This window comes from Nilaparvata lugens, chromosome 12, assembly GCF_014356525.2.
Source record: "Nilaparvata lugens isolate BPH chromosome 12, ASM1435652v1, whole genome shotgun sequence".
NCBI classification, from domain to species: domain Eukaryota; kingdom Metazoa; phylum Arthropoda; class Insecta; order Hemiptera; family Delphacidae; genus Nilaparvata; species Nilaparvata lugens.
Genome location: NC_052515.1, coordinates 32,652,225 through 32,680,080, shown reverse-complemented (window position 1 = coordinate 32,680,080; position 27,856 = coordinate 32,652,225). Strand labels below are relative to the sequence as shown.

Genomic DNA, 27,856 nt, shown 5'->3' with positions numbered 1-27,856 from the left:
GAGAACTATTGACAATTTAAAATGATTATGCTCGGTTTTATCTCGTCTGGAAACCATTATCAGCATAATTGTTTCTATTAAGAAGTGATTCAATGTTCTTCAAACATTTAACATGCTAATTGATGAGGATTATTCATTATTTTAATAGTAATCAATATTTTAAACTGATGTTTACGGTGAATTCAAGAAGACTCATTTGAACGGCCCCGCTACTCGACCATTTAGTTTCAAAGGCTACCGCTAGATTGCAACACGATGCAGAAATCGAACAAAAGCCGAGAGCCGACTACTGGATTTCAATTTCTCATTCTCCCAACTCCCATCTTTCTTGCGTGTAATACGATTAATTTATGCTTCCAAAATACTAGTAAATCTCAATATTCAGACTTAAAATTTGAGTATTCCTCAAACATCTTGTAAATTATCAATTATTTACTCGATAAATAGGCTTGAACCACTTGAAATTCGAGTGTTTGTTGATGATATCATTATTGAATTTGTTTGGTAATGGTGTTTTAGTGATGTGTAATAATTCAGATAACGTTATCTGGTATTTTTGAGGTCTTTGTTTTGTCATAGCAAGCAGCGTGGGTTGATTATGATTGTTTGAATTGTGAAACGACCGTTGGAAGAGATAGCATTCAAAATTCAAACCATCGCCCCACTTGGCAGTGGTGTGACGTAGGCGCTCTGTGATTGGCGGAGAGCGGCCTATGGTGGGGACCCGGCACAAGCTACCCAAGCGTCACTCTCCAGTTTTCGAAAATAGTCAGTCTCAATTCTGTCGACTTTGAGTGAAGGTTAGGAGCCATTTTTAGTTTTTAACCTCATGTTGTTAGTTTGCTACGACAGTTGAGTTTGAAAAATTGTGGTGAATTTGTTGATAATATTGTGCCAAGGATTTGTGATGAAAGTGGTGTTGTGCGTATTGTCGTTTTCGATTTGAACACGGATAGTTGTTTGAGTTCACGCCAACTTCTCGTCTTGGATTATTTTTGTGAAGACTGAAAAACCTCTTCTAATTTATCATGAGTGCTCAAGTTTTTAATCCGATGGCAATTTCGGAATTCCGAAGGCTAGTCAGTCATCCGAACAACAATAACAACAGCAGCATAGACAGGATACGTCGAAATCTGTTTGGTCCCGTAGATCGAGATGAGAGTCGTGCGCTAGCTGAACGTGAGCTGGCAAAAATTCGTCGCATCGATATGGAAAATTGGAGTTTTGATTTTGCTAAAGAAGAACCTGTCAACGGGCCTGATTCGAAGTTTGTTTGGGAAAGATTAACGCCCCAAGATGTACATGAATCATATGCGTTGCGGCGATTCGAATATCTTGGCATGGCTGCTACTACCACAAACAAGACCACTGTCTCAAGTATGCCGGCTTCAGACGCTGTTTCAACGTCAGAAAGAACAAAATCGCAACAACAAAAACAAATTACCGGTAAGTTTACAATTTTTAATACATATTTTGATCATTATTCATTACAAAAATTACTATTCCAACTCATAATCACATCAAATAAATCTGAAAACGCTACCTATCTTGTTTGTGGTTAGGATGCATTATGGTTGTTATGAGATCGTATTGAACGGCTTTATTTAATTCTATATCTGAAAAATCTTTCAAATTCAACAAATTAACAAACCTTTCTGTTTAAAATTGTATTATTCATCACATTCAATAGTGTACTTGGGTTAAATTCGCGTAAAATACATACAAAACACGATGTTTATTTTGGTTAGGTTAGGATGCTTATTACAACGCGGTAACTTGTTGAAAGTTAGCCGTTACGAATAGAATTTCTGCGAAATTGTTTGTTGTCAGATTTGAATCGGCAGCGTGTGTTCGTTGTTTTTAGGTTATTTTTTGCTATAAAGTTATTTTCCCACTAAAACATATTATAATGTATAAAGGACTTGAACATGTAGTTACACAACGAAATTAATTACCACGCGGTCTCTATTAATTATTGCAATAATAATAGTTACTGAGTATGCTTACGTTTCATTTTCTTTAATATAAAATAAATTACTTTTTAATAAGTAAAGTACAGTTGGAATTAAAAATATACAAACGACCTATTATATTTTTCTAAATCATTGAATTTAATATTGGGTACAATACCATATATCGGTAAAATTCAAATCTGTTAGGCCTATTCCAAAACCTTTACAAGTATGTAATTTCCAAAATAAATCCAGTATCTTATTCATTCAGTGTGAGCCGTATTTATTTAATATCAATGAAAACAATCACCCCAATTTTTTACTTTCCTTGCCCTATTACCATAGGTAAGGAAAGTATTGCTTTCCAAGAAAAATTAAGGTACCCCAATTTCAAGTTTTCTATACGTTCCAAGGTCCCCTGAGGCTAAAAACATGATTTTTTAAATTTTATTCTTAATTTAGAAGATTAATTTATATATAATGTCAGCGAAATTCAAAGTTGTGTTTCAAGAAACGATTTTCTTTTTTCTAGTAAATTCTATGAATATTTGAAGCTATTCAACTTATAGGATGCCAGTGCGCGTTTCAAATTTGGTACAAGCAATAAATTAAAACGCATCTTTCCTCTCTTTAACATAGTGTTGTTGTTGTTATTATTCAACTTGGTCTATTCTATTATCACCGCTCTGATAACAGATTTTAGGTCATGTGATTCCAACTGTTGACTCGTACTAACCATCTAGTAAAAATTGATCGCAGTCGAAAATACTACTACTAATTCAACATAGCGTTGTTGGCCCTGTTTTAATATTGCCGTCATTATTATTTTCTCAAACGTCCTTCAAAATAATTTACGATGCGATGTGATTGTGTGTTGGATTTTATGACTGGTTTTTTCTAGTATTACTAACTTCTGCTTTGTTATTCTTGTACAGTTTGCTTTATTTTTATTTAGTACAATAGTACGTATTCAAATACTTATAAAAATGTTATTCACATTAATAAGAAAACAAAGATATTGTCAAATTTCACTAAAAATTTTATCTTTGTTTTCTTATTATGGAGAGATTTCACAACATCACCATCAATTCTACTAATTTTATTCATATTAAGTTATGATAAAATATTAGATATTCCAATTGATAAAATTTTGTTATAGGCTATTCATATTAGATTACTTTATAAAAATATTCGCATTCTGATAAGGTAGTTAGGAACTTCAAAGTATTAATTAAGAATAACCACTTGAAAATCTAAACTCTTCTGAATATACCTACCATTTATGAGTCCTAAAATCGCTTCCCGATTGTTTGAAACCCATCTAAAGCTGTAGTTCCTCCATCTCCACCCACGCACAAGCCTAAAGCTCATTTGGGCATCATCCACAGGAAAAAAATGAATCACCGACATACATTGTAAAATAAATCACTAGGGATTGTAATTAAATCAGTAATTTAATCTGTGATGAAAATGTGATTGCAACTACCCTAAAACGCTGTCAAATTATAGTCTTAAAATGTATGAATTCAGGGTTAATCTCTTGTATTTATAAAATAGAATTATAGTACCTTTTGAAATTAATAAAATAATTAAATAAAATAAATAAATAAGTGTTTATTTCCAAAAACTAAAACTACAACATCAATTACACAAAATATTAGATAAATTACAAATTACATACAATAGTTAGTTAATTGTATACTTATTCTGTTATTATATAATTTCAAAGGGTAAAATATAGATTTTCCATGATTAATTTTCAATGTCCAGGCATTCCTTGATAGATCGTGCCGTAAGCACTATAATAGTCATACTTTGATTAATTGTCACAAAATACATCGATTATGAGATCATAGTGGATAAATCAAAGACAATTCGTTTGAAAAATAAATGTGATATTGCAATAATTATAAAAAAAGTATGTTCTCATTAGGACTATTTTTATTTTTACTGAGTCACGTGTCCAGAGATCATTACCCTCCATAGTAGAGAATTATTTTTTCTTTAGAACAATCTAGGAGATGCACTCCTGTTTGCTACAAAAATAGATAGAAAAATGTTATACGACGACAACAAACACTTTTTATAGCGTGCAACGACGTGTGTGAACCCCAGAGCCTAGACCTCCACACATGATCTGACTTTTTTACAATTTACTATCATATTTACAAGTGTGTGGAGGACTATTTTGAGGAGTTTGTAGTTGGAAAAAAATACTTCAGTGAAGTTTTGTCAGTGTTGGTTAAATATTTGAAGGGTTGGTGATATCTGTGAGGTATACTGACGGTTTGGAATGAGTCTAAATGTTGGAACATCTCAGTCAGGGGTTTTTATGCTGTGTTTTGGTGTCCTAGTTTGAGATTGAAGGGAAAAAAGCTTGCATCACTCACTCTTGAACTCGTCACAGTTTGAAATTAGATTGCATCGAGTTGTCCTGTGTTGGGAGACCAAAGCTAGGAGAGAAGGGCTTTAACTAGGACGATGTTTTTCTAGTATTTTGTTATCACTCTTCCCAGTTTTATATTATTTTTCCTTCTTCTATACACCCGTTTTTTCCATGAGATTCATGATTTTTTTGATGCTTTATTACTGAATCAAATAATATACCAAGACAGGCTCAGGCTTGTCCAAATGTAGTGTTCATGTGAATTATTATTTTTTCGTAGTCGACGTCGTCTTCTTCGTCTTTCTTCTTCTTCTTCTTCTTCTTCTTCTTCCGTCTTCTTCTTCTTCTCTTCTTCCTTCTGTCTTCTTCTTCTTCTTCTTCTTCTTCTTCTTCTTCTTCTTCTTCTTCTTCTCTTCTTCTTCTTCTTCTTCTCCTGTCGTCTTCTTCTCCTGTCTTCTTCTTCTTCTTCTTCTCCACCTTCTTCTTCTTCTCCACCTTCTCCTTCTTCTTCTTCTCACCTTCTTCTTCTTCTTCTTCTTCTTCTCCATCTTCATCTTCCTCTTCTTCTTCTTCTCCATCTTCTTCTTCTTCTTCTTCTTCTTCTACTTCTTCTTCTTGCTCTCTCTTTATATTATGTTCTTTATATGCTCTTTTCTACTCTCCACTGCATTTCCTCTTCTTCTATCTAGATGATAATATTATCCATTGTTTCTTAGCCTCTCCTTCTTTTCATGAATTCATTAAAATTATCTTCTTCAATTAATTGATCTTTTCTGATTTCTTTCTGTTATCCCAAACTTTCTCTTACATCCCTCTTTTTGTCATTCTTAGAACTTCTTTCTTCCCTTCTTCTACTACCTTACTTCTGTTTCCATTTGTCTCTACTATTCCTTTTTCCTCTTTCTCACATCATTATAAAATATAATCTTCAGTTGAATAAATTAAATTGACGTTTTGGTAGAGAGCTCTTTTCTTTAGTTCATTTTCATTTTACACTGTCCATTTACTTCCAACTACTAGCCCTTCGCCTTGTCTTCTTCTTCTTCACCACCTTCTTCTTCTTCTTCTTCTTCTTCTTCTTTTTCTTCTTCTTCTTCACCACCTTCTTCTTCTTCTTCTTCTTCTTCTTCTTCTTCTTCTTCTTTTTCTTCTTCTTCTTCACCACCTTATTCTTCTTCTTCTTTTTCTTTTATTCTTCTTTTTCTTCTTTTTCTTCTTCTTCTTCACACTTCTCTTCTTCTTCACCAACTTTTTTCTTCTTTTTTTCTTCTTCTTCTGCTACTTCTTCTTCTTCTTCTTCTTCTTCTGCTTCTTCTTCTCCTCCTGTCGTCTTATTCTTCTTCTTCTTCTTCTTCTTCTTCTTCTTCTTCTTCTTCTTCTTCTTCTTCTTCTCCTGTCGTCTTATTCTTCTTCTTCTTCTACATCTTCTTCTCCTCCTCCTCCTCCTACTCCTCTTTCTCATTCACCCTCTCCTTCTCCTTTTTGTTCTACTCCTTCTCCCTACTCCTACTTCTCCTTCTTCTTCTTCTCCTTCACCTTCTTATTCTTCATCTTCTTCTTCTTCTACTACTATTTCTTCGACGTCTTATTCTTCAACTTTTATTTCTTCTACTTCTACTTTCTTTCGACTTATTTGCTCTGCTCGTTTCAATCGTAGATAACTGAAGAAGTAAACAAGAAAAAGAAGAATGATACGTAAAAACAAATAAACGTCTGTTGAACGACTGACTGGACTCGGCTTGATGTAGAAGATTGGAAAAAGGAAAAAGAAAGTGAATGTTTAGGAAGGATGGAGAATAGAGATGGGTGCAGATAAATAGAACAAAACTAAACAAGCAACTACTGTGTAGTGGATCTCCCTATAAAACATGATGAATATTATTATCATCATCATTACCATAATGTGTCATCATTTCTGATGCACTGCATGAATTCTGTGCATCTCATTGTATCAATCTTTTTTTTCGTCATCTGTGTCTCATTCTTTTGTATCTCTGTCTTTTCCTAGCCTCCATATTCTTATTGACTCTTATTCTTTAGCCTGTTGTTCCTTTCTCAATCATTCATAGTTGAGAATGATATTGTTTGTATCGAATTAATAGGATCATATAGGAAAATATATAGATAAATAGACTCTTTCTTTTCTCCGTGGTTCTCTATTCTTATTATTTCTCTACTTTTACTCCTGAAATTGCTCATGTTTTTCTCAAATTTTCTCTTCCATTCGTTCTTTTCTAATCTCCGTTAGTTCAGTCGTCTATCTCTCTCACATTTTCTCTGACACTTTCCTCTGTTTCACTTTCGTCTTATTCAGTATTTTTCTGTATCTTCTAATGATGTGTTTCCCTTACCCACTTTCTCCTACATTTTCCTGGTTTTATCTTCTCCCTTCTACATCCACATTCTCTCTCTTCCCCCATTAATTATACTTATCTTTTCATCTATATTTTCCTGGTTTTTTCTTCTTCCTTCTCCATCCACATCTATATTCCCCTATCAATTCTTCCCCATCCTTCTTCCACTTCATTGATTTCATCTTTCTCTCTTCACTGTAAATTTGTCAACATTCTTCTCTTGATTATGATATTTCACTCTTCTTTACCATCCTTCTTCCACTTCATTGATTATCATCTTTCTCTCTCCACTGTAAATTCGTCAACATTCTCCTCTTGATTCTGATATTTCACTCTTCTTTCCCATCCTTCTTCCACTTCATTGATTATCATCTTTCTCTCTTCACTGTAAATTCGTCAACATCCTCCTCTTGATTCTGATATTTCACTCTTCTTTCCCTTCCTTCTTCCACTTCATTGATTATCATTTTTTCTCTCCACTGTAAAATCGTCAACATTCTCCTATCATATCTCTTGATTCTGCTATTTCACTCTTCTTATTCATTATCATTCTTCTAGTATTTTTCTTCTCAACACAAATAAATTCCGGATAATGTGTTTCGTTTTCAATTTATTCTTTTCAGTTCACAATTTTATTGCCAAATAAAGGTGCGTAGGCTACAGATATACGCGCCGCGAACAAGAGCAATTCACTTTTAATCAGCTGACTTTATCTGTATTTTTACAGAAACGGTAAGATACAGATATAAAAAGCTTGGCATCAGCTGATTAAAAGTGAATTGCTCATGATCGCGGCGCGTAAATCTGTACGCACCTTTAGAAACAAGCCATAGACAATTCAATGCAGTTTCTTGATGAACAAATAATGTACGATACTAAGTTTAGTATTGAATTTACCAAAATTCAATGCAGTTTTTTGATGAATAAATAATGTAGCCTACAATACCAAGTTGAGATTTTAAAACCTAACTTTACAAGTTCCTCCATACTAACACAGTATACTATTCACTTACTATAGCATACTAAACGGACCCAAGTGTACGAGAGAGTAGAGTAGTGTGCTGGTTATCTTCCAATGTTTTCTGTTCTCTTTCCTCCTCAGTCCCTCTCTCTCTCCGTGATCCCCTGGGTGATTACGCGTGCGGGCAGAGGCGTTTTAAAACCGAAAGTGAATGACCTCGACTGACTCTAAGTTCCCCCCGTACCCCCCGGGATCCTAAAAATGAAAAAAAACTTGCCCATCACGTACTACGATAGGAAATGAAGGGGAAGAGGGGGCCCAACAACACTGCTATCAACTTGGATGCCAGCGTATCCCCCTTTCTTTATCTTCATTTTCCTCTTCTAGTTTCTCCTCTTCCCTTCACCTCCTCCTCCTCCCTTTGGGGGAAACCTATTACAGAAGATGGCCACTATCTTGTTGATGATCCTTGTCGTTTTTTTTACTCTCTTTTTTTAGTTCATTTTTATTTCCACTGTCCATTTACTTCCAACTACTACCCCTTCGCCTTGTACTCTTCTTCTTCGGCTTCTTCTTCTTCTTCTCCTTCTTCTACACTAAATATCTTCAACTGTGCTGCTGGTTCATTCGAATTACATTCTCTAATCATTATCTCTAGTGAGATGAACTGTCAGCATAATATAAAGAAAACTATCCTAAAGCTCTCAAGCTTTCAATTTGTAAAGCTCTAGAATCTGAACTTGAACTATTAATAAAAGGTCGTAGTATAGTACGCTTCATAAAGGCACAGAGATTAAGGTGGTTCGGACATATTTATAGGATGGATGAAACCAGAATGCCAAAATTGTGCTGAAAGAGAAGCTTCACTCGAGAAGAAAACAAGGCAGACCAAGAATACGATGGGAAGATGAGATAAGGGATGATTTGATAAGGATGGGTTATAGAGGATGGAGAGGATTTATTATGGATAGAAATGTTTGGAGGAATGTTGTGGAGGAGGCCAAAGCCCACAATGGTCTGTAGAGCTATTTACCAAAGAAAGCTCTATAATAATGATTAAGTTAATTCTGTCTTTTATTCCATAGGCTTCTTTCAAATTTCACAAAGTTCAATTCTGTTCATTTAAATCAAGCTCATTCAAATCAATTCTGTTCATTTAATATCAAAACTATGAGGTTTGAGGTTAGAAAACTATCATTTTGGAAGTGAAACAACTCCATCTTCATGTACCTAGCACTGACTAATCTAATCCACACCCCCTAATTCTCAGTCCTGAAAATAGAAACATCTGCCTATTGATCTATGGCCGTTACAAAACCCCTATTATTGATTACAGTAACGGTCTCTGATTAGCCCTCTCCTATGTCTATATACAATACTATATATCTAGTATAGTATCAGTCTTATATAGTACAATACACCCGCAGTATTATGTGAACCTTACACCCCCTAATGTTATATATATATATAGGTAGGCGAGTAGTAATGTAGTGGAGGTAGTATTGTATATAGTACAGTAATGTAATCATAGTATTGAAGAAGAGTCCCTTTAAACGATGGAACAAGATAATGATAGAAGGGGCTGTGATTAGATTTGGGACACCCTGTGGAGTTCTCAACGGGCTTGTTAGATTGGGGTGTTCTAGGAGAGGTGGGGGTGGATATTTCCAGAATTACTTTCCCGAAAGTGTTTATGTTCAAAGAGAAATTTAGTGAGTTATATAGAGGGGAAGGTGAGGTAACGTGTTATAAGTTTTGTGGATAATTTTTTTGACCAGTGAGGTCCACGTTATATAATGGCAATATTTGGTTAACATTGGTAATGTCTATCATTCGTCAGTTTCAAGTATACAGTGTGATTCTTAATTATGGTAAAATAATTGACCGAGCGAAGTGAGGTCTAAGATTCAAGTCGACGGTTTGGAATTTCTCTTAATGTTTATATGTTGCGCATTTACGGCAAAACGTGGTAATAGATTTTCATGAAATTTGACAGGTATGTTCCTTTTTTAATTGCGCGTCGACGTATATACAAGGTTTTTAAGAAATTTTGCATTTCAAGGATAATATAAAAGGAAAAAGGAGCCTCCTTCATACGCCAATATTAGAGTAAAAATCATACTATAGATTATTCATCATAAATCAGCTGCCAAGTGATTACACAGATGTGTGGAGAAGACAGTCTATTGCTGTATTTCCATAAGGTCTATAGTTTCAATCCGATACTTGTGGATGAGAATGCTGCGTAAAGTCTACTGTTCACAGAACTACTAGTTTAATACGTGATAGTAGAGGTAAAATAAGAAAAAAGCTCTTATAAACATATATCTATAAACGCTCCATTAGCGAGCTATACAGGTTCTATTTGCAATCAGCTACAACCTATGAGTTATTAGTTCTCTCCTCATAAAACAGCAAATTTTTGTGGTGTCATGTACTACATAAGAATACATTTTATTCAACTTTTATTTAAATTTAGTTTACACAGCTTATATAATTCTCTACAATTTTTATTGCGAAAAATTATTTTTTATTGGTCATTAAAGAAAGTTATTGGGCATCAAACGTAGAAGTCTGTTTTTTTTTCTATTTAGATTTTTTGCATATTCCAACTTTTTTCTCAAAAACTACTCACACTACAGCTTCCAGACTAGTTTTATTCAATTTTTCAGATATTTTTCCATTTGAATCCAGCATAAGGTTTTCAAAAACTAGTCCCCAAACAATTCAGCATCGGTGTATTTCACCAGAGGAACTGAATTCCGGGCGAAATCTTTCACCCTGTAAACCTGTATAGCTCGCTAATGAAGCGTTTATGGATATATGTTGATAAGAACTTTTTTCTTATTTTTACCTCTACTATCACATATTAAATTATTTTACAATAATTAAGAATCACTCAATCACCAAGTCTTTAGATGTTTATTGTCTGAATATTCAACTCCTCTGTACAGGGGTGCACACAGCATGTTTTGTTGTCGCTGAATTTTGGGAGGGATTTTTGGAAAAACTGAGGAAAATGGGGGGGGGATTTTTCAATATATAGTTTTTAAGTACCTAAATGGATACCAAATTTTGAGAATTTTGGGGGGGGAATTTTGCGACACGGACCATTGGGGGATGGGCACCCCTACCTCAGTGGTCCATCATGTCATGTCGAAATTATATTGTCTTGTCAATATTTATACTGAAGAAAGGAATTTATAAACCAAAATTCACCGTTGAAGGGCAGAGGGTTACCTTGTTTAATCTCTCAGGACACCCTCCCTTTCTAACGTACTTTTTTGAATAGGAACAGCTGTTTGGAACTGTCGGGGGTGGATCAGCTGATGTGTAACGGCTACCAGCTGGTTGCTAGGCCTAATATATTCACTTGAAACTGTGTGCATTGATTGGATAGGAGAGTTGGTGTTATTTTCAATTTAGGAATGTTGAAGATTTCATGTAAATACTAGCTTACCCGGCGAACTTCGTGCCGTCAAAAAGTCAATGTATCTCATGTCACACTTGACTTTATTTGGTGAATCATGAAATTTCTATTTCTTATAGATTCCACTTGAAACTGTGTGCATTGGTTGGTGTTATTTTCAATTTAGGAATGTTGAATTTTATGTAAATACTAGCTTACCCGGCGAACTTCGTACCGTCAAAAAGTCAATGTATCTCATGTCACACAACTTTAGTTGGTGAATCATGAAATTTATTATTTACAATCAATATTTCATTAATATAATAATAATAATAATATTTATTGCCAAAAACAAAATTACATTATAAAACTTACTATAATTTAAATTATACAATAGATCTACAATTCGAATAATTTAACATCTAAATACGGATTTTCTATGTGCTTAAAACTACTGTTTTAATACCAGTAAACAATTTTATCACAGAGTGATGTGTTTATTATAGCTGGTAAGTTTAGATGCTAAATCATATTATAACAACATGGTCTTGAATCATGATGATCTTCGCGTTCTACGTTAGCCGCTCGGCCGACAATTTCGAAAACATAGGTCTGTAAAATGGATTAATATATAATTATTATAAGCCCCCCCCCCCTATTAAAATTCTGGTCAGAAACTATCCCCAATATTCACACAACATATTCCCAAAGTTTCATGCCGTTCTGTCAAGACGTTTTCGAGTCTATAGGGAACAAACAAACTAACACACAAACAGACATTCATTTTTATAAGTAGAGATTATCTGTTGTAGAATCCGAAATGTCACTTCTTTTCCTCATCAGTTTTGTTATCAAATTTCAAATTGCATTCAGTCTACATTCTGTAAACAACTCTTCATACTTCGTAAAATTCATTGACTAATCAGCTAAATTCATTTATTTATCACATTGTGTACAAATACTTAACATGAGGAAAGGCACAACAGGCTCATGCCCAAAACTGTCCCATTTCCAATTTATACTATATTGTCCAAATCAAAATGTTGGTTATGCCACTTTCACTTTTCAAATTACAATTTACACTCTTCAATACTCAGATAAACGAGTGAATTTTGATTCACTCCACTTATATGGGCTACTTTATTGAAATGAATAAAACCAAATTAGGGGTGCTACAAGTCTTTATATTGTTTTTATTACTTTGGAGATCTTATCTAGAATCTGAGTAGTCACTTCTCTTCCTTATCAGATTTGTTGTCGAATCACAAATGTCATTCACTCTATATTCTGTAAACAACTCTTCATACTTCGTAAAATTCATTGACTAATCAGCTATTATAATTTATTATGAATTATTAGTGTTTATTGAAATTGTCTTATCTATTCTCATCTTGTTTTTGTATTGGTTTAATGTCTATTTTCAACTCCTGAATGTAAGACAGCAGTAAAGTATAAATTAATGGAAAAATAAATAAATATGGCAGCATAATAATATATTTCAACTTACACTGAGAAAGATATCTAATCTGTATTTGAATCTCTGGTGAGAACGAATTTAACCTTTCATATAGCCTGTGCTACTTTTCTAGACGCTGTGTAGTTCTGAATGTTTCAATAAGTAACTTTAATAAACAGTCAGCATTTCTTATAAATAGCACAGTGCTACCCATTCAAACAGCTTGAAGTGAATTTCACTATATAGTGAGTAATAGAAACAGAGAAGTCACTTCTTCTCTCTCAGTGCTTATTTAAATCGAAGTTTAGAACCAGTAGCCTCGTCAAATTTAAAAAGTTGAGACTGTCAATCACGGTTGGTAGGCTGGTGACCAATTGTAAGCAATCTAGATTAATATCCCGTCTACAGTGTTGTAACAGAGGCTATATATGTACTGTATATAGGTATAGAGTAGTGGACAAGATTGTCATATAGGCTTGAATTTTAAATTGACTGAATGACGGTTTTAGATTCAGTTCTGGTCGAATGGAAGGGTTAAAGATGGAGTATTTTATCTTGAAATTTAAATTTAGTTTGTAGAATTGATCACAAAAGGGTTTATCCTCATTGATCTGTCATATTGTCATATAGGCTTGAATTTTAAATTGACTGAATGACGGTTTCAGATTCAGTTTTGGTCGAATGGAAGGGTTAAAGATGGAGTATTTTATCTCAGAATTTAAATTTAGTTTGTAGAATTGATCACAAAAGGGTTTATCCTCATTGATCAGTCATATTTGTTTATCAATTTAAAAATATATTTTCTTGAATAAAATATAATTGACGATTTTGAACAAGTATGAACAGTTAGTATTACATCAGATATACCGGTATCAGTATCATCCATAGAAGGCAGTGGCAAGGCAGAGAATCGGCAACCCTATCTTACTCTACTGTCATTATAAAGTTGGCCTCACTTGTATCCTAAAGCCCTGCTCACACACTCGATTTTTTTCCGTACGATATTTTGCCGTCCTTATGAATTTATTCTATTAGATTAAACGGAACTTTTCAAACATCATCAGTTTGAAATCATCTGTTTAATTTAATAGAATTTATAAGGACGGCAAAGTATCGTACGAACAAAAATCATCGATGTAAGGCTAGCTACATACACATAGATTTTTGTTTGTACGATATTTTGCCGTCCTTATGAATTCTATTATATTAAACAGAACTTTTCAAACATCATCTGTTTGAAATAATCTGTTTAATTTAATCTATATATATATAAAAGCGAAATGGCACTCACTCACTGACTGACTGACTCACTCACTCACTCGCATAACTAAAAATCTACCGGACCAAAAACGTTCAAATTTGGTAGGTATGTTCAGTTGGCCCTTTAGAGGCGCACTAAGAAATCTTTTGGCAATATTTTGACTCTAAGGGTTGTTTTTAAGGGTTTAAAGTTCGTCTTTTAGCATGTATATTCTTCTTCTCCCAATCTCTTAATTATAATTGAAATTTCCATATCATATGTTACTATAGAACTATAATCTAGATAGAGTACCTCTTCGAAACAGTTGTTAACTGGCAACTAAATTAATAATTTTGTCAGGTTGGCATTAAGTTGAGTTGACTTTGTTAGGTTGGCACCAAGTTGAAGATTTAAATGCATTTATCGCGGAAAAATTGATTGGGCACTGCTACTTCAATACTGGGAATATTATATTACTAGCAGTCAGGCTCGCTTCGCTCGCCATATCCGTTAGCCAGCCGTTTAGTCTGGACCCCCGACTGGATTGTCCTAACATATGATAAAAATGCCCAAATGAAAAATGCAGGCGAGCGAAGCGAGCCTGCTGATCTCATTCTTGGACGATCCAGTCAGGGGTCCAGAGGGCGGAGCCCCCTGGCTAGACGGATATGGCGAGCGAAGCGAGCCTGACGGCTAGTAGAATTTATAAGGATGGCAAAATATCGTACGACCAACAATCGATGTGTGTGTAACTAGCCTAGAGAATACTGCATTGACTTACGTTTGATAATATATTCAAAGTAATTTTCAAAGTACTCCACTTGAATTTTCTGCATACATCACGGATCTATTTGATCAGCTTTGTTGTTGTGTAACTTGCAGCCTAACATTCATTGAAGGCAACTGATAAATAATTCTTTTTTGTACATTCAAGGCCGTTACTGTCGTCATGCTGTCTGCTATGATATACTTGTCACAAGTAGAGCAGATGTTGTTGATCGAAAAATGAATAAATATTCGAAATTATCACAGAAGAAAGGGAGAAAATTTTTTTCTAAAGCTGGGTTTACACCAAAGTTATTAACAAAATGTTAATAACTTAATCCTTATAGATTCTATTAGATTGAACATAACTTATCATACACATGATGAACATATGTGTTTGCAAAGTTCCGTTCAATCTAATAGAATCTATAAGGATTAAGTTATCAACATTTTGTTAATAACTTTGGTGTAAAACCAGCTTTAGTTGAAGAACGTCTTCACGACGATAAGCATTATTGTATATTTTTGTGTAGTTGAGAAGTTGATTTTGTGGTAATTTTTCATATTAAATAAACATACTGAGAAATTGTTTATCAGAGATTGACAATGGTGTAACAACACAAACCAGTCTTTCTAAGTTTCAATAAATCTGTGGTTTTCAACAATTTCTTAGTATTTTTAATCAATATGAATAATTACCACAATATCAACTTCTCAACTATACAAAAAGTGTTCATTCTTGTTTGAAACTATAGTGAGGTCCACATTATAATGGCTGTGGATAAAGATTGAAGAATAGCGATGCCGATTCTCTGCATTAATTAATTATATTTTTACACTGTCAAAAACATAATTGGAATCGTTGTGGACCTGGAAAAGGATAGTACCACCGGCTTTGTCGAATCATAGACAAGGATAGCAAAACCAAAGTAGATCAAATACTGTCATTATAACGTGGACCTCACTATATCAATTATATCTTATTTGTCAAGAAAATGTATTGCTCAATGATTAAATGATACATTTTCACAATTGAGATTGAATATTTTGCTGGTTAATTATAGTTCTTCATTGTTGAAAACTGATGTGGCAATGTGGCGGATTAATTAATTATGTGTCTACATTGGTGAGAAACGATCTGGCGCTATCTACTTTGTCGAATAATAGACAAGGATAGCAACACCAATGTTGATCGAATACTGCCATTATAACGTGGACCACACTATAGGAAGATGATACAAAGTAGATACGATGCTGATACAAATTATGATAGACAAGGATAGCAACACCGATGTTGATCGAATACTGCCATTATAACGTGGACCTCACTATATACGAGTAGAGACGCCGAGCAGTCTCTCAGTGAAGCAGTGGCTCCACATTTTTGCCAAGTGGATGATTGTATTGTTTTATATATACACGTAGCTGACATAGATATAGAGTGATGCTTGTATGTTTAGGATGTTATCTACTTGTTTGCAGCGCGCATGCGCTGATGTTTGCGTAATGGCGTATGTGTGTTTGTAGCCTAAATTTTAGCTGGTCTAGTAAGGCCGTTTTATTTGCAATGTAGAAGTGTTGGAGCTAGAGATTGATAGGTTTTGTTTGGTTGGGTTGTTACGCGGGTGTTTCATGCTTGCTGAAGATCGCTCAGTATTTCTTTCTCTGCTGCTGCTGCTGCTGCTGCTTCTTCTTCTTCGTCGTCTTCTTCTTCTACTTCTTCTTCTTCTTCTTCTTCTTCTTCTTCATCATATCCTTCGTACACTTCTTCATCTACTGCTGCAGCTGCTGCATCATCTTGTGTCCTATATTGTTATTATTTTAACGAAGCTCCCAAATAAATGCTGCAAATCACCCCGAAGACCTCTGCTACTGCAGACATTGACAACAGGGTTAACAGCTAGATGGAAATTCGATGAGATCTACTATCCAAAAATTAGTTGCCAGCCCGGGAATCGAACCCGGTACCTCCCAATTCGGGGTGATTTGCAGCATTTATTTGGGAGCTTCGTTAAAATAGTAATTATATATTAATTAGCATTTGAATAAATGGATTCTCTATTTAATTCCATCCTATCTTTTTACTGTTTCAATTCTCTTTTCCATCATCATTTCTGTTGTTGTGTATTCTTTATTTTCTTGCATCGTTTATGGTCTTCAAACCAGTTGACGTTAACTGAGTGAGTCATTGTCCAAGTCATTGTTATTACTTTTCCTTCTCCTTCTTCTGTCCTCTTTCTTATTGTCCTCCTGCTTCTTCTTCTTCAACTACTACTACTACTTATTCTTCATCTTCTTCTTCTACATCCACATCTTCTTCTTCTTTTCCTTCTTCTTCTTCTACATCTTCTTCTCATCTTGTTGCTCTAAGTGGCCAGTTGTTAACTGCTTCAGATAACCGTTGACTTTACGACTGTTTAGTTCTGGAGAAAGAAAAAGAAAACTGGAGTCGTCATCATTTGTGTGAGGATAACGTCCAGCTCTGTAGAAGTAGTAGTAATAATCATGAATGTCGAGGTCCAGCTGCTGAAGGACGTTGGAAAAAGAGAGAAGTAGGAGAAGAAAGGACGGTAATAAAAATGGGAAGTAAGCTAGAAAGAGTTGGAACGTTTGATATGGTGCAGTCAGATGGATTAAGGTCGAATCAAGGTTGTATAACCTCTTCTTAAACCGGGATTAACTTATGGTGCTGGTTTATAGTTTTAGATTGTTTCTTCAATTTCTCAAACCGGGATTAGGGGTCCAGGTTTATAGTTTGATGGTTTCTTCTACTTCTCAAACCTGGATTAGGGTTCCAGGTTTATAGTTTGATGGTTTCTTCTACTTCTCAAACTTGGATTAGGGTTCCAGGTTTATAGTTTAATGGTTTCTTCTACTTCTCAAACCTGGATTAGGGTTCCAGGTTTATAGTTTTCAGTGTTAAATTGTCTTTCAACTTCTTAACCGGGATTGGGGTTCTATTTTTATAGTTTCGTTCTCAAAATAGTTGTCTCTCTTGGGATATTGATGGTTTCTTCTACTTCTCAAACTTGGATTAGGGTTTCAGGCTTATAGTTTAATGGTTTCTTCTACTTCTCAAACCTGGATTAGGGTTCCAGGTTTATAGTTTTCAGTTTTAAATTGTCTTTCAACTTCTTAGGGTTCTATTTTTATAGTTTCAGTTCTCAAAATAGTTGTCTTTCTTGTCCGGTTAGTGGATGATGTTCTCTTTAACCCCTTTCTCTTCTTCTTCGTCTTCGTCTCTCTCTTTTATTACCACTTGCTCTTCAACCCCATCTTTCTCCTTTATATTCCCTGTACGTTTGATAGCCACCACAAGGGTGGTAAAGTTATTAAAATTTTATAGTTTTCGTTGTCATTTTTTACTGCTCCAATATTTCTCTTCTACCTCTTCTTCTATTTTCAACTACTTGTCCTCTTCTATCTTTTGCTACTTGTATCTCTCACACGTTTGTCTCTTTCCTCCTTTCGTCACCTATTGAAGAAATTATACAAAGTAATTAAGAGAGTTGATTGTTATAATGTGCTAAGGGTCATCTAATCCTATTCTTTTTCTATTCATCATCATCCCCTAATTTTTTGGATAGTGAAATAGATGAGTATCATCTCTATCTGAATTAGAGAGATAAAAATGATGAAGTTCATTATCATCCCTAATTTTTTGTCATCAACATTGTCCAATTCTCACCTATTAACACTTATTGTTTATTTTGTTTAGGATTATCTCGTTGAGGGCTTATAATGAGATTCTTTGCAGCATATATTTAAGTAGTCTCTCTTCTATTATAATATTCACATGTTTATTAGTTTCTATTAGGTCTAGTCTTAATTATTGTTTGTTTGAGAAAGAAAGGATTCTTTAGAAAGAAATAAAGAGTTCTTTAGGTTGGAGTGAAGGGTGAACTCTAATCTCAGTTATTTTTGAGAATGTTGTAGAGTTATTAATAAATAACTTATATTTTATAAGTTGTGAAGTTGATAAATCATCCATTATTATTAGTTATCAGTTATTTTTATAAATTCTGAACAGTAATGTAGCCTCACATTCCCGATATTATTTAAATATTACATAAGTTTATATTGTAACTAGAATTTTGCTTGAATTCAACTCAAATTTCAAGAGAAGATGAGAAAATTATAAATTTTTATAAATTCTGAACAGTAATGTAGGCTCAATATTCCCGATATTATCTGAATATTACAAATATTGTATCTAGAATTTTGCTTGAATTCTACTCAAATTTGAGGAGAAGTTGAGAAAATGATGTGAGATAAGAGAGAAGTTAGGAAACGGCAAATAAGATTAGAAGTTCACGTGGAGCAAAATTCAAGGTCTTGTTTTGATAGCAAATGTCATGGTTAAGTGTTAGATAATCGTCTTCTATATCGGCAACATTGTGCGAACAAACAAAAAATTTCAGTTAGCTGAAAACGTTGTGCTAAATGTTCATTTGTGACTGATATTGGGTGATTGTTCTCTAATATGATTGATTTGTAGTTATCTGTGGAGTAATAACTTTTTGCAACGAGACAAAATTAGTTTCACTTTAATCAATTGGCTAGAATAAGATTGTTCATTCAATAAACGGTTTTTGTTGAATCGAATTAAAAGTAAAAATTCAACACCTATTTTCGCCATGTTAATTGACCGAGCGAAGTGAGGTCTAAGATTCAAGTCGGCGGTTTGGCATTTCTCTTGAATGTTTATATGTTGCGCATTTACGGCGAAACGCGGTAACAGATTTTCATGAAATTTGACTGGTATGTTCCTTTTTTAATTGTGCGTCAACGTATACACAAGGTTTTTGGAAATTTTGCATTTCAAGGATAATATAAAAGGAAAAAGGAGCCTCCTTCATACGCCAATATTAGAGTAAAAATCAGACTATAGAATTATTCATCATAAATCAGCTGACAAGTAATTACACAGATGTGTGGAGAAGCCAGTCTATTGCTGTATTTCCATAAGGTCTATAGTTTAATCAGGTACTTGTGGATGAGAATACTGCGTGAGGTCTACTGTTCACAAAACTACTAGTGTAGGAAATAATAATGAAAACATTGGTATATTACAACATTTCACCAGAAACAGTATCTGAATTGGAAATGATACGTGTTTTTCGGGAGGTACAGTTTATTGTGGTAATTTACTCCTATCTAACTATAGAAACTTTGAAAAAACGTTTCAATCTTAGACCATAGAGCTGGCAAGTTGCTATTAAAAAATTCTATGCAAATATTTAGAGATTTGTAAACAAAATTTGTAGATTGCTAACATTAGATACTAGGATAGGCATTTAATATAAAGACATTGTCAACAAAATATTGTAGATAGCTAACATGAGATAATAAGATAGGCCTTTAATAAATGTACTGTCCATTTAAACCCTTTTTGAACCAACTCTTGCAAAATCAATTCTCTCTTTATTCCTTCCGCTTCTTGCTCTTCTGCTTTCTCTTTCAAAATCCTGTTTGGCATTCCACCTTCTCCCTCTCTCTCTCTCTCTCTCTCTCTCTCTTTTACTCTGCCAAGAGATGACTCTCCTCTTGCTCTCTCTTTCGTTCTATCCCAACAGATGACATTCCTTTCCTTGTCGTTCCCAAGCGATTATTCTATTTTCTCTCTCTCGAAAGATGACACTCCTTTCCTTTTCGTTCCCAGGTGATTGTTCTATTTTCTCTCTCTATTTCTTTCGCCCAAGAGATGACCCTCCTTTCTCTGTTGTTCCCAGGTGATTGTTCTATTTTCTCTCTCTCTATTTCTTTCGCCCAAGAGATGACCCTCCTTTCTCTGTCGTTCCCAAGTGATTGTCCTATTTTCTTTCTCTTTCAACAGATGACCCTCCTACCTTGAAAGTTGACCTACTCTATTTCCATTGCATAACACATAATATTGTTGTCCTTGTGGGCAAAACAAGGGGTCCTTGCACCCTTCAGCGAAATCCGGTAACACGTTTTTGTCCGGTCACCCTTTATATTGCATAAAAAACATTGTTGTGTCCGTTTTTTATTGTTGTTATCACTGGTCAAAGAACTTTCTCAGGCAAAACTTGAACCTGTTGCACGTTCATAGGCATGCAACATAATAGAGGTTGATACAGAGCTCGACTGGTTGTAAATAATAGTGGCAAATAATAGTGTGATCTTAGGGAGAGGAAACTCAAGATCGTAAACTTGATACGGTGCTTTAGAAAGATGTTTTCACTTGATTCTTTGGAGAGAGATTTTTATATTGTTATTCAAATTGGTTGGGAGAACTGGATGAAAGCATTTCTGATTATGAAATCTTCCTTTCAAAGTTTGAAAACAGAGTTTCAGTGAAGTGGAATGGATATGAAGTGAGGTCCACGTTATAATGGCTGTGGAGAAAGATGGAAGAACAACGTTGTCGATTCTCTGCCTTCTATAGAAGATAGCTGATACCAGTATATCTGATGAAATAGTAACTGTCAATTCTTGTTTAAAATTGTTAATTATATTTTATTCGTAAAGAAAATATATATTTTTCAATTATTTAATAATTATTGAATGAAAAAGATTAAGAAATTGTCAAAAAACACAGATTTATTGATACTTAGAAAGACCGGTTTCGGTTTTTACACAACAGAATCGCTATGATAACAAAATTTAAATCTAAATTTAAATTTAAATTATTCTAGATTCTGTTGCTTAAGCCACCATTTTGTCACACCGTTGAGTGGGAGGAGACTGTCTAGCTGGGCCAATGGCAGGCGTTCATGCCCTTGACCAATAGCAGTACTCGCCTACTAGTATAAATCCTGCTGCTCTTGTATTTAGTTTTAGTTTATCAGAGATTGACAATGGTGTAATAACCGAAACCGGTCTTTCTAAGTATCAATAAATCTGTGTTTTTTGACAATTTCTTAGTATGTTTCATTCAATATGAATAATTACCACAATATCAACTTCTCAACTACACAAAAAAAAAATGATAATTAATTTTCATAATTGAGATGGAATGTTTTGTCAAATAGTTATATCCCTACATTGTTGAAAAACGATCTGGCAACATTGCGGAGCTACAAAGGATAGCGCTATCTGTTTGTCGAATGATAGACAAAGATAGCAACACTAATGTTAATCAAATACTGCCATTATAACGTGGACCTCACTATAGTTTTTAGTGGATAGAAAGATATTTATCTCGGGCCACTCCCGTGTTTCGGATGGACACGTAAATTCGTCGGTCCCGGCTGCCTAAAAAGCAGTCGTTAGGTCATGTCAGAGGCCCTGAAATTGATCAGTTGCGACCTGAAAACTCTGACACCAGACCTGAGCCAGCCAGGTCACACGATATTATTATTATTATAGTGGATAGCAAGGAATATTGAAATGTTGTTCTAGTATGTATTTAGGGGGTTCCTAAACATTTGCTATTGGAATTATTTTTGTGAATTTTTCAATTTTTTGTACTGTATTTTGTTATATTTACAATTTTAATAACCTAGTTTTTATTTTGTTTGTTGCAGATTATTTCCTGGCCGCACGACGACGCCCTTCATCGCTGAGTCTCTCCAGCAACTCGAAGAAATTATCCAAGTCTTCAAAACCGATTCTCCGTTCGCTGCGACTCTCCAGCCAGGTTATGTCGTCGAAAAAGTCGAGCCGAGTGACGTCTTCACCAGCGTCCGCTATCCGCCGAAGCTAGAAGATCTCCTGGATACATTCTTCTACAAAAATACTTTGTAAACTATGATAGATACACTAAACTATCTAAAAATGTATATCAGTTGGTAAGGAGATAATATCTAGGTTATGTTAGGAAGGAGACGTTTTTTCAAAGGATACATTTTTCAATTCTCTTTGGAGATGATAGAATGTTTTTTTTTTCAAAATTATCGGATTAATCCGGTGTGTAAGGTAGAATTGTGTTTGTGTTAAAAATTGATTCATTTCAAAAATGAACCAATTTTGGATTCTCTATTCTACCAGCTAACACCAGTTGTAAAGAAGGATGTAGATTTTAAATTTTCATCTCCACCTACTTTATAACGTTCCATTAACTTTATCCTTTCTCAAATTATTCTAATATTTTCCCACCTTTTATCAAATCAAATCGTTTATTGCACAAACAATATATACAGAATACATGAAGATATGTCCCAATTCTTTCATAATCCTCTTAAGGAAATGGATTTATTTTGTACAGATGGAAATTATTGAGATATTGTAATAAAATGCTAATGAATTAATAATTATTATTGAACGAAAATCCAAATTAAATGCTGTAATTCACCCCGAAGACTTCTGCTGCTGGGTGGAATTAACATCATTTAATTTAGATTTTCGTTTAATAATAATTATTTATTTTGTATATCATATTTGTTTTTCCATAATGTTAATACAGAAAGGTATGATTCAAAAACTTGAACCTGGATTTATTCTTATGATAATCCTATGAAGTGATACAAGTTCCTCCATTAAAATGATTTTCAAAATTTGCTTTTTCCTGTATCTTATTCTACTTGTTGATATAAATATTAATTTCTACTGTCATACTTAACTGATTATGACTTTGCTTAATAGTTAGGAAAGAGTTGGATCATGTTGGTACTTCGTATTCATCTTGAAAAAAGTGAAGTATCATTTAGAATAATGCTCAACACTCAGGATAGATAATTTATTCATTCCCTTATCAGTAACAGTTAATGAATTAATGCATCTCAAGGGAGAATATCTTCGTTAAGATGCTTCTTTGGAACCTGCTTTTTGAAGAGATTGTACCTTTTTTGGATTTTTAGAGATTGGGACTCTCAACTTATCCCTGATTCAGGTGTATCAAAATTTACTGTATGATGGAAAATTGTAGAATTTCTAAACTCCATTCTAATTACTCCCTCCTCTAAATTCTAATAACATTAATTTGAAACCTGCTTTTTGAAGAGATTGTACCTTTTTTGGATTTTTAGAGATTGGGACTCTACTATCAACTTATCCCTGATTCAGGTGTATTAATATATACTGTATGATGGAAAATTCTAGAATTTCTAAACTCCATTCTAATTACTCCTTCCTCTAAATTCTAATAACATTAATTTTAGTCTAGCATTCATACTAATATTGTCTCTACGATCTCACGTTTCAAAGCCTAAATTTAAATTTAAATTACTAGTGTACAAAAGTGTTTTCTTGTTCAGACGAGAATAGCTGAATAATTTATTTGTAGATACATTTGTATTTAGTCGAAAATCAATATTGTAAATAAGAGAGAAAAATTTCATAGGTGTTTGTAGTTTTTAAGATAAATTGAGTTTATATATTGTATAGTTCTACTACTCCTATACTACAAAGATGAAAATTTATATATTAATATATTTATCGACATTTTTCACTTTGATCTCCATGTTGGTTTCGATTATTTTGTTTTGGTATTTTTGAACAGATGGAATGTGAATGTTTTCTGTTAGAATTGAATCAAAATTTTACATCAAGAAGCAATTTGCTTGTTTTTCAAGATTTTCTCTGCTTAGAAGTGTATTGTGTTGTTTAGAATACTATATACTTTTCGCTTGTTTTGAAGCATCAATCTTATAACCACAATTATTGTTATGTTGCTGAAACATAGTATAATATCTCTAAGGAGAAAATAACTTAAGTATAATATCTCTAAGGAGAAAATAACTTGAGTATAATATCTCTAAGGAGAAAATAACTTGAGTATAATATCTCTAAGGAGAAAATAACTTAAGTATAATATCTCTGAGGAGAAAATAACTTGAGTATAATATCTCTAAGGAGAAAATAACTTGAGTATAATATCTCTAAGGAGAAAATAACTTAAGTATAATATCTCTAAGGAGAAAATAACTTAAGTATTATATCTCTAAGGAGAAAATAACTTGAGTATAATATCTCTAAGGAGAAAATAACTTGAGTATAATATCTCTAAGAAGAAATAACTTACCCAACATAATATCAGCTCAATTCAAAAATTTTGAGATATGCTTCCGTAACATTTTTCTATATCTTTGGCAGAATTAACACCAGTAAATCAATTTATATTTAATATTATTCGAATTTGATGAAGAACAATACTTAGTTAAACACAAAAAAATGTTTCTGATACATGAATAATGCTTGACAATTACATTCTTGTGTAATTTTGTAACTGTTTTTGGATGAAGTAACATTTCCTTAGTATGGCCTACTGGATGATTTCTTAAAGATGGCGTTTATTATAATAATTTCCAAGATCTCCAGTAACTGCCTTTTTTATTGTTTTATGATACTTTCTGATCTCTTAGGCCTGGGAATAACCCAAAGAATAATGATACTAATTTATTAACAACACTTAATCTCATTACAACCAAAGGCGATTTAATTTTTGAATTAATTGTAGACGAATTAATTCAGGATTAACTGCAGAGCTCTCATAAGTCATAATCAAGTCACATTCTGCATAAATAGATTATGTTCTGATTGTTTGGCCGAGATAATTTTGTTTTCCATATCTGGCCGATTTGTTTCCATTACTTCCATCGTTAGTTAACTTCATTACTCATATAATTTTAGTGTACTTCTAATTTAGTATGTTTTACTAAACTATCTACTGTCAAACTATGTTTTGTTTGCTAAATTTCAGTTTAGTAATGCTTCATAACCAACAGATATGAATAGTATTTCCAGTTTATTCAAATATCCCTCATCAGTTCGGAACGCACCTAAAATAAATTAAACAATAAGGATCTCCCCGTCAATTAAGATAACTGTAGGAACTTCACTTTTTCAAAATTAATTTGAGATTTTCATTCAAAACTGTAAGTAAATAATTTAACACTATGCAACCCCATTGAAATCTAATTTATTGTAAAATTCCATCTTAATTTCACCCCAAAAATAGACGCAGTACATCGACTTAGAACATAGGCTTCATTGAAATAACAAAGATACAGATTATAACATAGAGAAATAACAAAAATTAAGATTTGACCTAGTTTAAAGGTGGTATGTTTTTTGAAAGCTGAATGTTTTCTGAATTTCTAGAATTTAGATCATATTTTGTCATACTTGAAGAATATGTAATATAGAATTTTGATTATTGACTATACGGGAGTATAAAATACATTAAATAAAATATTGTACAATACAGACATATTCGTATGGCTTTTATTGAAGGGGAGATCCCAGCTATATTGTGGGTTTTAGGTGTGTTCCGAACCACCCAATCAACGCTGTGTAAACCAAAATACTATTCATATCTGTTATGCATCATCAGTTTGTAAATAATCTAATTTTAACTATTCATTTCACCCAAAAGTAAACAATCACCAATTCACTGAAATTGGTGAATTTCTGACAACTTTTTCTAAAGTTTTGTAGCTTTAACACTGGTTTAAAAAGTGTCTTACTTTGGGGTGATAATAATTAGTCCATTTTATCTCATTATTGAAAGTTGGTTTAGTTTTTGCTGAAAAATTAAGATTCGACTTTGTTTTTTGAAAGCTGAATATGTTTTCTGAATTTCTAGAATTCAGATTATTTTTTGTCATTCATTATTGTCTTTTTAGAACTCAGATTAAATAGGAACATCATATGTAATGTAATAAATATAAAGTACTTGTGGGTGTTTCAAAATCAATTTGGATCTACAATTAATATATTTTACTAGTTTTTCAATTATATTCTTTTCATTAATCATTGGTTTCTTATGCTATTATTGTTTGGTTCTCCCATTTTCAAAAAATAAGTAATCAATATTTTCTTGTACAATCAAATATTGGTTTCTAGATTTATATTTGTTTCTCTGGAAATCATCAATTTTGTTTTAGTAATTCTTATTAGTTTTTTGATTAGAGGAAAATCATGTACATTACTATAAAGCATTTCTGTTTGAAACTGTACTATAATTGTTGTAGAAAATTATTCAAAAATTACGAGTTTTTCCCTGATTCTACGTTGTTCCTGTCTCCAGACAATTTGATTTGAAATAGTATGGCTGGTTATGCTCGATCTCTTTTCTTATGTTTTCAAGCCTCTATTCTAAGATTACACTTTGATAAATTCTCAAATACATCAAAAACAATTAATAATTTTGTTTTCTTTTTTGTATAGATGAAGATTGTTTAGTTGATAATTTTTTTTAATTCGATTATCACCTGTGATGTATTACTCATGATCTCAAATATTGATAATTTGTATAGAGTTTGATTGAAATGCGGAAAGTATAATAATGGATTGCATTATAGTGTATGAGAAATACAATTTTGTAGATTGATTTCGATCGTATGTACAGTAATTGTTTGATGAATATATTGTACTAAAAGATGATAAATTCTAGACAAATGCAATCGCTAGTAAATAATACTTTGTAAGGCTTGTTGTTATAATATTGCTGGAATTGAGAATTTGCAGAAAATCTTATGAAATAAAAATGTTATCACATTAATTATTGTGTTTTGAATATGTTTTACCTACAACCTTAGTCTAGTTTAAATAAAGTTTACACCAAAGTTATAAACAAAATGTTAATAACTTAATCCTTATAGATTCAACATATCTTATCATACACATGATGAACATAATTATGTGTTTGTCAAGTTCCGTTCAATCTAATAGAATCTATAAGGATTATGTTATTAAAATTTTGTTTATACCTTTGGTGTAAACCCAGCTTCAGTGTTGCTTTTTACACCTTATGTATTTAACACGACATGCAGTCAAATATTCAAGTATTTACAACAGTCACTATTGAAAATGATCGCTAGACGGTCGAAACCTCTTCACTCAGTAAGTGAAAGTTTGTAATTATTTACTTGAATATTTGACTGCATGTCGTGTTTAAATACATAGAAAAAAATGTGTGTTAACACAGCGCAGTTCGGAATGGATCAAGAAAAACTTGCTTTTTTACATTCTACAAGGTTTTGTTTTTGTGAGATACTTTTTGTTTCTTTCACCATCAACTGATTATAAAGATGGATATCGAAGTATATTTATAATTGGTTGGTGATGAATATTTGAGTGAAAGTATTTTCCAAAATTATTGAAACTGTTCAAAAATAATTCAGAGTGATGTGGCTCTGTGAAATAAAATTGTCTCAAATCACATTTTTTGCCATGGAATGACAAAAAAATTACAAAATTCTTGAATACTGGATCCATTATGATCTTCCTTCAGGCATAATCATAATTTGAATAATATGATTATCAAGTACCTGAATTTGGAGATGACAGAATATCTTTATTCAGTACCTACGTTATATCATAGAGAAAATATAACATAAGTGATAGCCTACAGCATAATGATAATTGAATTGAAGCATAGCAAATGATAGCATAATGTATTTATAAAAATAGAATTATAGTACCCTTC

The 27,856-nt window shown here is 33.1% G+C and overlaps 1 protein-coding gene and 1 long non-coding RNA gene across 2 annotated transcripts; one reads left to right on the top strand and one right to left on the bottom strand.

Annotated features, from left to right (window-relative positions):
* The first annotated feature begins 751 nt into the window (after positions 1-751).
* Positions 752-22,253, top strand: LOC111051854 (cyclin-dependent kinase inhibitor 1B). The gene is made up of 2 exons (XM_022338431.2): positions 752-1,446; positions 22,014-22,253. Exons 1-2 carry the CDS (start codon positions 1,029-1,031, stop codon positions 22,190-22,192), a joined length of 597 nt encoding a protein of 198 aa, XP_022194123.1. The 5' UTR covers positions 752-1,028; the 3' UTR covers positions 22,193-22,253.
* Positions 22,254-23,207: 954 nt separating this feature from the next.
* LOC120353898 lies at positions 23,208-26,923 on the bottom strand. The gene is made up of 2 exons (XR_005572687.1): positions 23,415-26,923; positions 23,208-23,246 (listed from the first exon to the last, which is right to left on the bottom strand). It is a non-coding gene; the product is annotated as an uncharacterized LOC120353898 (long non-coding RNA).
* Between the last annotated feature and the right edge of the window lie 933 nt (positions 26,924-27,856).